We start from the raw sequence: 13,045 nt of genomic DNA on the forward strand, positions 1-13,045 counted from the left end.
GTTGTTTCACACTCCACAGACTCCAGACAGTCTTTCAGTACAGGAAGAATCACTGAAGGTGTTGAATTACTGCAGCGTTTAGTCCTGGAGCATCTGCATGGGGACAGGTTTCGGCTCAGAAGAGAGGCATCACCTGAAATATTTTTATTGTTGCTGTTATTTGGAATTTTCTGTTTGTTTGTTAGAAGGTGGAATTTTTCCTAAAATACAGAGCATAGGTGACTATTGCAATAAATCTATTTTATGACTGTATTTACTTAGCTGTAACTTTTTACTCTGCAACTGCATTTTAAGCTATTAAGCTCTATTTTAAAAAACCAAAACAAAAACTGGCCTTGGGCTTTCTTCTGGTCATTTAGAAAATTAAAGAGAAGTCCTTTAACTTGATAAAATATGCAAGACAAAACTGCAAAAAATCTTTGATCATGTCAGACTGGAAGGAAGTGCCTTCTCTTTTACTGCATGATATACCATCAGGGACTACACCAAATATCTTAAATGGCGTGGAATTTGGAAGTGGAAATTTTCTGTTGCATCACGGTATTTTCTTAAACATACTTTCCAGCACTTACTTTGCTCAATACAGTATATACATAATAGTATGTTACATATATGTTGCCACAATTTCCTCATTTTTGTAAGCTGCATAACTTTCAGAATCCCTTGATGAGAACCATTTGCATAACTAAATAGAAGAACTACAAAAGAAGAGATTTTGTTCAAGTGAGATTGAATGCTAAAGGAAGATAAATTATTAAATACAAAATTCAGCACCACACTCAGCATAGCTTCCCAGTGTAAGAGTTCAGTGAAAAGTTTCTGTAATAAAAAAATAAACTTTTTTCATCAAATGCACTTCTAATCATATTCAGAAGCTGATGATATTTGATGTTATACTAAACTTCAGTATCTTAGGCTACTTTAGAAAAACGTGAATATTTAAAAAACATTCATTAAGTACTGCATCTTGCTTCTGTTGCATCCTAAAGGAGCAGAAACTGAAGTTCCCCATTAGAAAAATTCTCGAAGTAAACTTATGTTCAGGTTTCAGAGAAGAATAAAAATCATAAGGAAATTTAAGAACCAGGTGCTAGTACACACTAAGATACTATATTATGAGTTTTGCTGGAGTGGGAATTTTAGGTTTGCCCTTCGGTTTGAAGTCAGTGGCAGTATTTACAAATCTTTTATCTGCAGGTCATCCTCAATGAATGGAAAATTCTATTTATACAGGTTTAGAGCCTGTGAGGTAATTTTTCCTCAGTATTTTCCCTACAAAAACATGACAGCACACTCTATTATATGAAACATATTTGGATATGCTGACAATTATGTATTCATCATTGATTTTCCAGTATTTCACACCGTAAGTGGTTATTTGTGTGTTATATTTAAGATCATAATGGCATCCCTTTTGCAGTAGCATTGGTGGCTACTCAAAGTACAGGACATCAGAATACCAAAGACAACAGATAAACAAAGAAAAATCTGAAATATTTTCAGTGACTGTTAGATGTACAACATAGTGTGCCCCAAATGCTGAACTGTCTTCAGAGATGTACAAGTACCATAGATAACCAAAGCTAACTCTAGGATTATGCTTTTCTTCAGTCAATCTTGTCCAGGTGGACTTGGACTTCAACCAACACAAACTAGACCTGTGCTGTCACTGTATGACGTGTACTGCTACTTCAGTTGTTGGTAGCCATATTTCCCTTTAATTGTATTATAATCTCCACGATAAAAATAGCTTCTCATTGCTCCCAAGTAAAAAGAAACAATTACATGCCAGATTATGATGAGACATCGATTTTTAACAAGATTTACTGTGAATTAAATAATTGTTTGCTGTATAAATATGCTTCAGAAGGCTGAGAAGTTATCCATCTGGAAGATCTGTATCATTTATTCATATCACCTTTAAATGAAAACTCACACACTGAGAACTCTTCCCACAAGCTAGATGAAATAAGTAATAAAATTTAACTGGGTATCATACAACTGCTATGGTTATCCTATAAATTTACTTTGCTCTCTGCAATCATAGCAGTATTTCCTGATTTGTTTAAAGTTATCTGCATGCAAACAGCACCTCCCCTTCTCCCCAGCCCACCCCATTCATAATTGATCACCCTCTCATTTTGCTCATACATTTAGTGCAATATTTATTCCCTAACTGTATCCAGGCCTGCCAAAATAAATACTTAGCACTGGCAAACAGTTCCAACCAGCATGTATTTAAATGTAACAATTACTGTAAAGAGGCTGGCAAAGACTAGTAACTGAACCATTTCAAAACTAGACTGGACGAAGCACCAGAGAACAGTATCTGCTGTAGGGAAGTACTTCACTACAAGACAAGGAGCAGAACATGTAACACCTCTTTCTTCAAATAGCTTTTGAGGTAATTATTTGCAATTACTTGTGCATACTGACAGACACAACGCAACACAATGAAAGTCATAAATGTCGCAGGTGCTTTTGTTTAAATCAGCCATGAAATAGTTCAAGGAGCTACATTCATCAAATTATTGGGAAAGTTCACTTTTACAGACTTTTTTCAAGTCCAAAATTTTTCAATGGATTTGCATGTTATTTGAATGCACATTTCCATCTCTGCTTGAATGATGAAAAATTCCCATTCTTCTTCTAACTTATATGAATACAGCTATTTAAAGATTAAGTGGTTCTTCAAAACAGAGAGTTTATAGTGAGTCACTTGTACCACATGAAACAATTCCAAGACCCCAAAGATTACACAGCAGGGAATCAGTAAAATTATAGCAGCACAGAAAGAAGCAAGAACAAGCAGAATATTAAAAATTGTATAGAATTGTCCACAGAATTAAAATGGTGGTTATACAACACACTTAGCATGGGGATTATAACACGAATTTGTGAATAAATTGCAAGCTTGTCCCATCAAAAGGGGTTTCTGACATTCCATTTGACAATGATAATTTTAACAAGTTTTCACTTACTTTCATTCCATTATTATCGCTTACAGTGAAAAGATAATGGGTAAAAGCAACTCTATTCTGCAGGTGAAATAAGAGAAGTGTGCAAAATTTTCTTTAGGGGCAATGGATGAAGCCCCTCTTGGTTTCAACAGAGTTTTGCCCATTTACCCGTAAGTACTTCGAGACATTTTATCTTGCACAGCTACACAAAGTAAAGGAAACTGCTGTAAACAACACCACAATTTTTCACCATGTGAAATGTCTTTTGAGATTATCTTTGTGTCAAGCCTAACTAAATTGTTTCCAATTTTTCTGTTTAAATACAGTGATACCTATCAAGCATATTGAAGTGCTGCAATTTTATAGGGGCTAAATGTAAAGATAATAAATGAAATTCTCTCAAATCCCTGTGGAAGCTTCATGACCATTTCTCTGAAGAATATACTGTTTCCCTACAAGGCAAATCTCCATACTCAGAGATGCATAGAACGGTTTTGACCGAGATCAAGACGGCTGATAGGTACAAATTGCAAACCAGCAGCTATTTTATTATTTTATAAAGTGCTTTAGGCTAGCTAGGCTTCTAAATGTTACCCAAAAAATGTAACTGGATCCTAATTTTCTCCTCAAGATACACATCTAAAATTATACAAGTCTTGCCAAGGAGACATAATTACAGGTGAAATCAGTTCTGACACCAGTGTTGTAATCTGAACTCTGGTTGTTTTCAGATGCAAGCGACATCTGTAGGTATCAAATCACAACTCCACGCTTCTTTCCCTTTGAGGAAACACACTGGGGTCCCGTCTGTTCAGTTACGCTGTAATAATGACTAGCAACTGAGTCATGAATATTCTGCCCTGGGGTGGAATACGTACCACTGTGAAACCTCAGAGGCAAGGCTCAGTTAACATAATGATCCACACTCAGCGAAGTCAAAAGAAGTCAATATGGCAATTTTCACTAGATTAAGACATTCCCCCTTGGAAGATACCCCTACTTCCAAGTAAGAAATAAAACATGCAATTTTCCTGCTATGAGTATTTTTTGGTTTATGCCCTTCAAAGTGATGAGACTAGCTGCCTTACTTTTTTAAAACACCAGGGTTTTCTATTGGAATATGCATTATAGCGTAGAACAAGGTAGTATTATTTGGGGAGCATGGTTTATTTATACAGCTAAAACAACATATACAACTTTCTCAGTCTTTTCAAATATTCAAGTTAATCAAGCAGTAACAAGATTTTGTGTACAACAATCTGCCCTGCTCCAGGCAGGTTTTAACTAGGCGTGATGAAAATCTCCTAAATACAGCTTGTCCTTGACTGTGTTTACAACCAAAACATACTCAGCAGCATTTCAGCTGCACCTACTGCTGATGACACTTGTCACCAAGTAACTTTTTGAAGGGAGGCAAGGATTGAAAACCAAGGTTCCAACCACTGATATATCAATACAAACCTAATTAATTACAAGTCAATAGAATTACTCAGATTTGGAAAAGTGTATCTGAGATCAGAATCTGACACTATGGCTTACCTTGTTTGCTGGGGCAGCAACCTTGCTCTTGAGAACTTGGGGAGTGTGCTGTCAGCACGTGTGTTCAGTCCTCAGCTTTCCTGATGAAATTAATGGCACAGAGCAGTTTGTTGTATGACTCTGCCGGATAATTGATTTCAGTAATGGTACTCTGTGTCAGTTATTAACTACTACAGTAGAAAATGTGATGAAGTGGGAAGAATTACGATGCAACGCAGCTTTTGTCAACCATGATTTTAATATTTTCAGTGGCTAAGTCTGAAATAAATGCATCTGGATCAAGAGACAAAGAATCATTTATGTGTTCACTAAGCAACAGCTTGACTCTCTCTAATGAATGCGGTTTAAAACATCTGTTTTTACAGAATAGATATTAATTTCTCAATTAATTGTAAAGTTCATATGACAAAATTTTCCTTTTAGGAGAAAATTCATTCTAACATACCATTATAATGAATCACTTCCATCTGTCAATTTGCACTGCATTTTCAACCATAACTAAAATTGATGTAAAGTTTAGGCACTCTGCTAAAAGTAAAATGATAACCAGGATCATGACATCTAAGATACAATAGCTGTGTCAAAAGGGAAACATTTTAAAATACGCTGACATTCTAATGAAAAGTTAAAATCCCTGCTGACTCACAGCACATCCAGTGATATCAGTCATAAAGCAAGAACAAAATTTACATCTGAGTGGTTTAAGTGGCCTGAAATTTTCTATCTTAATCAAAAGGTCATGAAAAATGTATGACTTCCAAAAATATGCAGTTGAAATGGGTACTGAATGATTTTTAACAAAACTATAACAGATCACAATTCAACTGATTACCCAAACTATATAATATTTTGCTATTTTGTAGAAATAAATGCTTGTAAAAGAGCATTCATTCATTCATTTCTCAGCAAGATTTATGAAACATTCAGTTTGAATGGTGCACAGGGCTTCTACAGTTTGAATAGGAGACACTTTACTGAGTTAGTCAGAGGACCCCATTGAAATGACTCAGTCTACCAAAACTCTTTTGAATTTGCTGAAGGTTCATGGTGTATACAAATCAGAACAGTTTCACAGGCTACCACATCACTGCTGCACTGAAAAGTTGAAAGATACTGAAGAAAACTATTCATGTATTTTCCTGGGTTTTAAAAATTTAATAAATTACCATAGGCTTCCTTTTAAGTGTCTTGCCTGTTTCCTTTTTCTTGCCACAATACTCAAGACACAGTGACACGGTGTGAAACGCATCTTGACTGACAGAAAACGTATCATCTGCCTTGTGAGCCGTTTGTAGGGGTTTTTTAGGTGGGAGATTTTGAGAGTCAGCCTTACCCCGCCATCAGGAGAAATATTTGTCAGAAGGCTGTTTCTAATTGCCACTGGCTTTCTTGCCTCAAATACTTCAGACAGATAGAGTTGACTGGGTTAGCATTCAACTGTGGGAAGAAAACTAAGGACTGAGCTCCCAATATCAGAGTGGGAAGTGCTTCATCAGCTGGAGCTCTGGGCTTTGCCTCACGTAAATCTAACGCTGAGATGTGCTTGCAGTGGACCTTACCCTGACACCTCAGTCATGTCCCGGAGGAGAATGTGGACAGGGGAGAAAAAGTTGCGAAATCATGTCCTGACCCTTTCGCAGTCCCTCTTAAGACTCAGCTCCCTTGGACCTCTTGGCTTTGTCTCTCTTCTAACCTTAATCCAAGGGTTAGATAAGAGTAGTTATAGATTGCACCCTATCCAGAGACCTCAACCTATGGCCCAGAGGAGAAAGTCATTAGGGGATAGCATCTGTGGAGTCTTCCCCTACCTTATGCAGCTTTTAAACCCTTTTTCAACCCCTTTCAGCTGGAGCTGTTGGTTTTGTCTCTCTCCTGACCTTAAACATAAGCCTAGACATGGGATGAACTGTACCCTGAGACACCTAGCATTGTCCCAGAGGAACGAACAAGTGTTCAGGCATGAGCTCTTTGCACAGCCTGCCCCACCATTGGTCCTCCCCCTTACATCCCCGCTGCACCTGGAGCGACGGGCTTCGTGTCTTTCCTAACCCTAATTCTAACCCTAGGCATGGGCTGAGCCTTAGCCCTAGACTTCCTGGCATGGCCAAGAAGTAAGAATTTTTGGGAGATAGTTCTTTTTCCACTCTTCCAGGGGAGGCAGGTGTTGCTACAAAAATGAGGTATTGGAAAGTATCTACGTGTGTCTTAGGCCAACCTGCAGACTATGTTGAGAAGGTCAAGCTGCCCTTCCCCGTTTTGTGAAAGGTGGATTATAAACACAAGCTAAGACCTCTGGCCTACTCTTTACAGGCAAAGTCCTTAGGTAAAAGAACAAACTGTAACAAAAATAAAATCTCTAAGCATGTTCCCAAATTTGAGTTGGTTTATGTCAGAATTTCTGCTTTAAAGGATATTTTGATTGTCAGAACCATGCCTTTTGTTTCATGAGGTTGAAATAAGCCAATATTGGTATTTATAATGGTATTATATCATTATTGGGATAATAAAATGCATTATTTCTAATCAAGCATTGCTACTTTATCAAGTAGTTGAGGTTAGAAATATATGCTTTTGAATCATGAGCAACAGGCAATTGAGCATTGGTAAAGATCAGTAGCTAGAATTTCTCAGTAAATTAATACATATAAACTGTGTTAGAGCAATCGGCTTAAGTGACTAGGCAGGCATTCAAACAATTCCTTTTTGGAAAATAGTATCATTCTCTAATGTGAATGTAATTTTGTGTACCCAAAGGAAACTTCAATGAATGGAGATACAGAAATCCTCAAGCCTTCTAAGTAGGACATATAGCACATGGTACCTCATTCTAATTATGCCTATGATGGCATTTTGTTTTTTCTGGACGTACATGTCAAGCAGGCATGTGTGTGATGCCTAATGAGGTTAGTGCCTTTGCAGGAGTTACAGTTTACAGGTAATTTATTTTGAATCATTGCAGTAAGAAAGAACACTATGCCCATATCTATTTCAACAGAAGAGCTTTTACTGACCCTTTTGGGTGCAGGGCATGGCTAAATGCTAGCATTGCAAAGTAATCAATTAAAATGGGCCAAAGTATGAATAAAATGTCTAAAATACCTCCATGAGTGACTGTATGTTTATATGTATGCAAATGCAATGGAGGGCAATGCAGACAAGAACCGACATTTTGTGGTGACGACACTACTATTAATAGTTTCAAAACCAATCCTTTTTGCTCCCATGTTCGTAAAAAGCAATCTAAAAGCATTCACATTTCTACTCATACTATTGTTAAATGCCAATTTATAACAATATGAAAGAAGGAAACCCCTCAATCAATGCTCCATAAGTAAACGCCCCTTAAAACAAATGCTCACATAAACAAAAATTGGATTATATTTGAACTATAGGTTTTCAAACAGACTAAAGTGCTGCAATCAACCAGATGTTCTTGTTGATGGGTTTGCAGCTATTGACTTATGCTCCTTCTCATATCAGTGACTGAAAGCTGATTCATATTCTCCCAGAATACAAATTTTAAAGAAAATAATTCTCCAGCTGAATTTACATAATTGTAGAGATTTGAGTAGCGTCAGATAGCACACTACAAGTAAAGATTTTGCATGTTGTAGTTAAATATAAATCTTTTTTTTTCGCTGCATACCGGAAGCTCTGATGCTAATACATCAGAATATACAACCTCTAAAACCCCAAATGTAAGGATGAATTTTCTGAGAAAAATTTACATGACATCCCCAAGTGCTCTAACATCTAGCTAAAACACTCATATATAGCAATAGTCCTAAGAATGGTAAGATCATTTGCAAAGGCTGCTCGATAAATGCATTTCTATACTAGAACATAAATACAAAAAAAGTCCTCAAAACTAACGAAGAGTATCATCCAAATAGAACTTGTGTGCAATTACTAAAAAATGAATAGGGCTATTTTTATATATCATTAAATTTATGTGTAGGGGTGTATATATACATATATATGTATTCATAATTTACTTTTTAGTCACAGAAGAAAAGGAAACAGCTTGCTGAAGGGTCACGCAGAAGTGTGCATGTGCTAAACGTAATACCTTTGACAAGATGTCAAAGAGCACACACTGGTCACATTGGAGTGTCTAGGTGTATGTTGATTGGAGGTGATGACTGACATGAGGAAAATCATACAGTCAGAGAGGTTACATGTATGTGTTGGAATAGCTGCTGGTGGTGATAAGGGGTATAGGTATATATACGGTGCTAGAGAGAATAAATTCCTGATGATGGGTTATAATGAATTGATGGTAATGTTGCGTGTATCTGCATATTAAAGTGGTGGGTTGTGATAATATGCATAATTGTGATGGTGGGCAGACAGCGATAACAAGATGTGTGAACTGTAGGAGGTGATGGGTACGCATGGTAAAATGAGTAGGCTGTAAGGATGCATGTGTGACGCTGAGTATAGTGGTGCTGTGGGAAGCATATAGCAGCCTATGCACTGTGGTGATATTTATGCGGTGTGGACCTGCTGTTCTTGACAAAAGTAGGTGGTGCTCATAGGCGACAGTTTGTGTGAAGAGGCAGGTTGGTGTCCATACAGGTGTGGTATGCTCACACATATGAGTGGCTACAACCAACAGAATAAGCAATTACTGACTATTTCGTATGTATGCCTGTGCTGAGGGAGTGTTGATGCAATGAGCAAGTGTGAGGGTGTGTGTATTAGTGAGTAACCATGTCTGGTTAATACAGAACAGGCAGGCGGTGGTGGTATATGGAAATTGATTAAGTGGTTATATACAAGTATGTGAGGACAGACTGTATACATGGAGCAATAACATATAGGGAGATAAGAGACATATTGCCCAGAAGGAGAGGTGTATGTGAAGGTCACACATTTAAAAAAAAAAACACCACATACAAAAAAATATGCTTGCCAGGGTATAGAGATGACAGTATTAGGATTATCTGCTGGTGTTCATGTGTGTTTGGAACTGGTGGTGCAGATGAGGCGTGTAAGGCAGCAGTGTCTGTCTAGAGATGACAGTATGAGTAAGCTAGTGGTGTATATGACTATGTTTGTCTAGGATCAGGGGGTGTGTGTAAAATAGCATGGTATGGGTCAGTGTGTAGAAGCAGTTTGTGGGTGTACAGGTGTAGTGTGGGGTAACTCATTTACGTAGTGATGGCTATGTATATGTAGAAGTAGTGTATGAATGGAGATGGTGTCAATGGTTTGTGTCACTGTATAGTGCTGAGGAGGGTTTATAGCTTCACCCTGTGTGGATACAACTCTATCAGGCATATGCTTATGTTTTAAGTACAATATTAAGAGAGACGGTTGTAGCGCTGGTGATGCAGCATGTGATGGTTGAGCTTGAAGTGATCCTGTGAGTGGAAGCAGTATGTGAGGGGACGGAAGAGTGGACAGATGGTGTGTTTGCATAGCAGCATAGCTAGGATGGTCTCGGCACCATTGTGGTGTAAATAGTGATGGAGAGCTGTAGTGAGCAAACTGGTGCCTGCACTGTTGGATGTGTGATGGACAGAGGCAGAGCATGTGCTGGGGTGTCAGAATGGGACAGGGCGGGCACGTTTCAGGACAGAGCGTGTGGAGAGGGGCAGGGCTGTAAAGTACTGGATGCTGCTAGTGTGTGATGTCTGGTGGTGGTGGTGGGACAGGACAAGGTAGAAGGCATGGAGCTGCGTGATGGTAAGAGGCATGGGCATTGTTGTTTTCAGGTAGTGCTGTGCACTTAGGGTTGAAGGTTATGTGGTCCGTCGTAGTCAGTGCCATGCCTGGTGCCAGTGCCATGGGGTGGGCAATGCGCACGGTGCGGTGACAGGAGAGGGTTACAGCAGCTGTGTAGGCATGAGGCATGCCTGCCCAGGCAACATTGCCCACCGACCCGTGATCCAGGCTTTTTTCCTAAAGGAGAGAGGATGGTCCCTTTGCCTGGGGTGCCCCTGGCCCGGACCCAGGTGCCATGAAAGGGGAGCAGTGCAGAATGGAGGGGGAGGAGAGGATGCTGGCTGGGGGGGACCAGTGCGGGGTGGGAGGGCAGTGCAGGGTGGGGGAAACAATACTGGATGGGGAGAGCAGTGTGGGGTCGGGGGGGCATTGAGGGGTGGGGGGACAGTGGGGACAGGGGGGAGGCTGCACTCCGGCAGCCCCGGAGCTGCCAGAGCTGCGAACAGTCAGTCGGAGGGCGGAATGGGAGGCGGGCGGGCGGGGGGTGGGGGTGGGTGGGGAGGGACACCCACTTACGTCTCCTCCTGCATTTTTTTTTTCTCCTTCCCTCCTCCTTTTCGTAGCTGGTGACGCGCCGCTGCCTATTAATCATTCACCAGCCGGGGAGCCGCAACTACCGCCACTCGGAGCGAGCGGCGCCGGCAGCCGCCTCCTTCCCCATGCCAGCGCGCCGGAGCAGCCGCGCCCGGAGCCCTGCCGGGATGCCGAGCCCGGCCGGCGGCAGGCGCCTGCTGCTGCTCTGAGCCGGGGGCGGGGAGGTCCGGGCAGAGGATGCTCCCCAATGGCACCTGTACCAGGCTTCCGGGCGGTGCAGGTAGCGACAGCGGCGGCGGCGACAGCGGTGGCGGCGGAGCCGGCAGCGCCTCGGAGGAGGCGGCGGCGGGGGGCATGGACTCGGGCGGCAGGAACTCCTCTGGCGCCCCAAACAGCACCCTGAGTGAGTCTCAGGGCAGCGCCATCCTCATCTCATTCATCTACTCCGTGGTGTGCCTGGTGGGGCTGTGCGGCAACTCCATGGTCATCTACGTGATCCTACGCTATGCCAAGATGAAGACGGCCACCAACATCTACATCCTCAACTTGGCCATCGCGGACGAGCTGCTGATGCTCAGCGTCCCCTTTCTGGTCACCTCCACCCTGCTGCACCACTGGCCCTTTGGCTCACTACTCTGCCGCCTGGTGCTCAGCGTGGATGCCATCAACATGTTCACCAGCATCTACTGCCTGACCGTGCTCAGTGTGGACCGTTACATTGCTGTGGTGCACCCCATCAAGGCGGCTAGGTACCGCCGTCCCACTGTGGCCAAGATGGTCAATCTGGGCGTCTGGGTGCTTTCCATCCTCGTCATCCTGCCCATCATCATCTTCTCCAACACAGCGGCCAACAGTGATGGAACAGTGGCTTGCAACATGCTCATGCCAGAGCCCACCCAGAGGTGGCTGGTGGTCTTTGTGGTCTACACCTTTCTAATGGGCTTCTTGCTGCCTGTGGTGGCCATCTGCCTCTGCTACATCCTCATCATTGCCAAGATGCGCATGGTGGCCCTGAAGGCTGGCTGGCAGCAACGCAAACGCTCGGAGCGCAAGATCACCCTCATGGTCATGATGGTGGTGATGGTCTTTGTCATCTGCTGGATGCCCTTCTACATCGTGCAGCTGGTCAATGTCTTTGTAGAGCAGGATGATGCCACCATCAGCCAGCTCTCCGTCATCTTGGGCTATGCCAACAGCTGTGCCAACCCCATCCTCTATGGCTTTCTCTCGGACAACTTCAAGCGGTCCTTCCAGCGGCTGCTCTGTCTCAGTTGGATGGACAATGCTGCAGAGGAACCCATCGACTACTATGCCACTGCCCTCAAGAGCAGGGCATACAGCGTAGAGGACTTTCCCCCAGACAACTTGGAGTCAGGGAGCATGTACAGGAATGGCACTTGCACCTCCAGGATTACCACCCTCTGAGGAAGCATTCCTGCCCCCCCGCTCCCCTACTGCCCCCCAGCAGGAGGGTGAGCGAGGCCAGGGCTGTGGCAAGGGGAGGCTGGGAGGGAGGGGGTTTCGGTCCTGCCCACCAACAGTGGTGTTTGGCACAAGAAGGAGCAAAGAAAACTCCACGTCCTTGGTCTGCTGCCCCATCCCCCGCCCCCTTCTGCCTCCCTTGAGAGTGGGTGCATTTACTGATGCTTTGACACCCACTTAGCAAATTGCCGCACTCGTGGGTCGACTTAGGGTCTGGCAGCCAGGCTCTGCCACTCCTCTCTGTGTCTGATGAGTGGCTGTACGGGTCTCACAGCGACTCTCCCCTCACCTTTTGTACAGGTTGCCCTCCCCCTTGGTTGGTGGGATCCCCCAGGCCACTGAGTCGAGCCTGCCTCAGTCAAGCCCCAGCATTCAGATTCAGACTACCCCCAACTAAAAGTGACCCTGCTCAGCATCTGTCAGTACGCACCTCCCCTTCAGAGAGTAGAAATGCTGGGAAAAGTCCCCCCCAACACACACCTTGCTCTCCCCCAGGAAGGAGCAAGTAGCCCCTCTCTGTCCCCATCCAGGAATAAAAAAGAAAGTGGGGAGCAAAAAGGCCCCAAGAAAAGAAGCAGCAGAGTCATGGAGCTGTCTTTTGCTTTGCAGACAGCTTCCACCTCACTGGGGCTCTGGCTCTCTGTGCTACACTTGGGGGAAGCAGGGCAGAAAAGGTCTTTGGAAAAAAAATCCGATTATTGCTGTGCTTCAGAGCTGTGCAGCAGGTTGCTGATAACGGGAGATAAACAGTCCCGTGACTCACAGGGAGCAGAGCACTGGGCTGGGAGTTGGGGGGAGCA

The 13,045-nt window shown here is 42.9% G+C and overlaps 1 protein-coding gene across 1 annotated transcript; it reads left to right on the top strand.

The window, feature by feature from the left end:
- Positions 1–10,981: 10,981 nt before the first annotated feature.
- SSTR1 (somatostatin receptor 1) lies at positions 10,982–12,235 on the top strand. Its single transcript, XM_050897853.1, has one exon. It carries the CDS (start codon positions 11,001–11,003, stop codon positions 12,186–12,188), a length of 1,188 nt encoding a protein of 395 aa, XP_050753810.1. The 5' UTR covers positions 10,982–11,000; the 3' UTR covers positions 12,189–12,235.
- The last annotated feature ends 810 nt before the right edge of the window (positions 12,236–13,045 follow it).

This window comes from Gymnogyps californianus, chromosome 5, assembly GCF_018139145.2.
Source record: "Gymnogyps californianus isolate 813 chromosome 5, ASM1813914v2, whole genome shotgun sequence".
Classification (NCBI taxonomy): domain Eukaryota; kingdom Metazoa; phylum Chordata; class Aves; order Accipitriformes; family Cathartidae; genus Gymnogyps; species Gymnogyps californianus.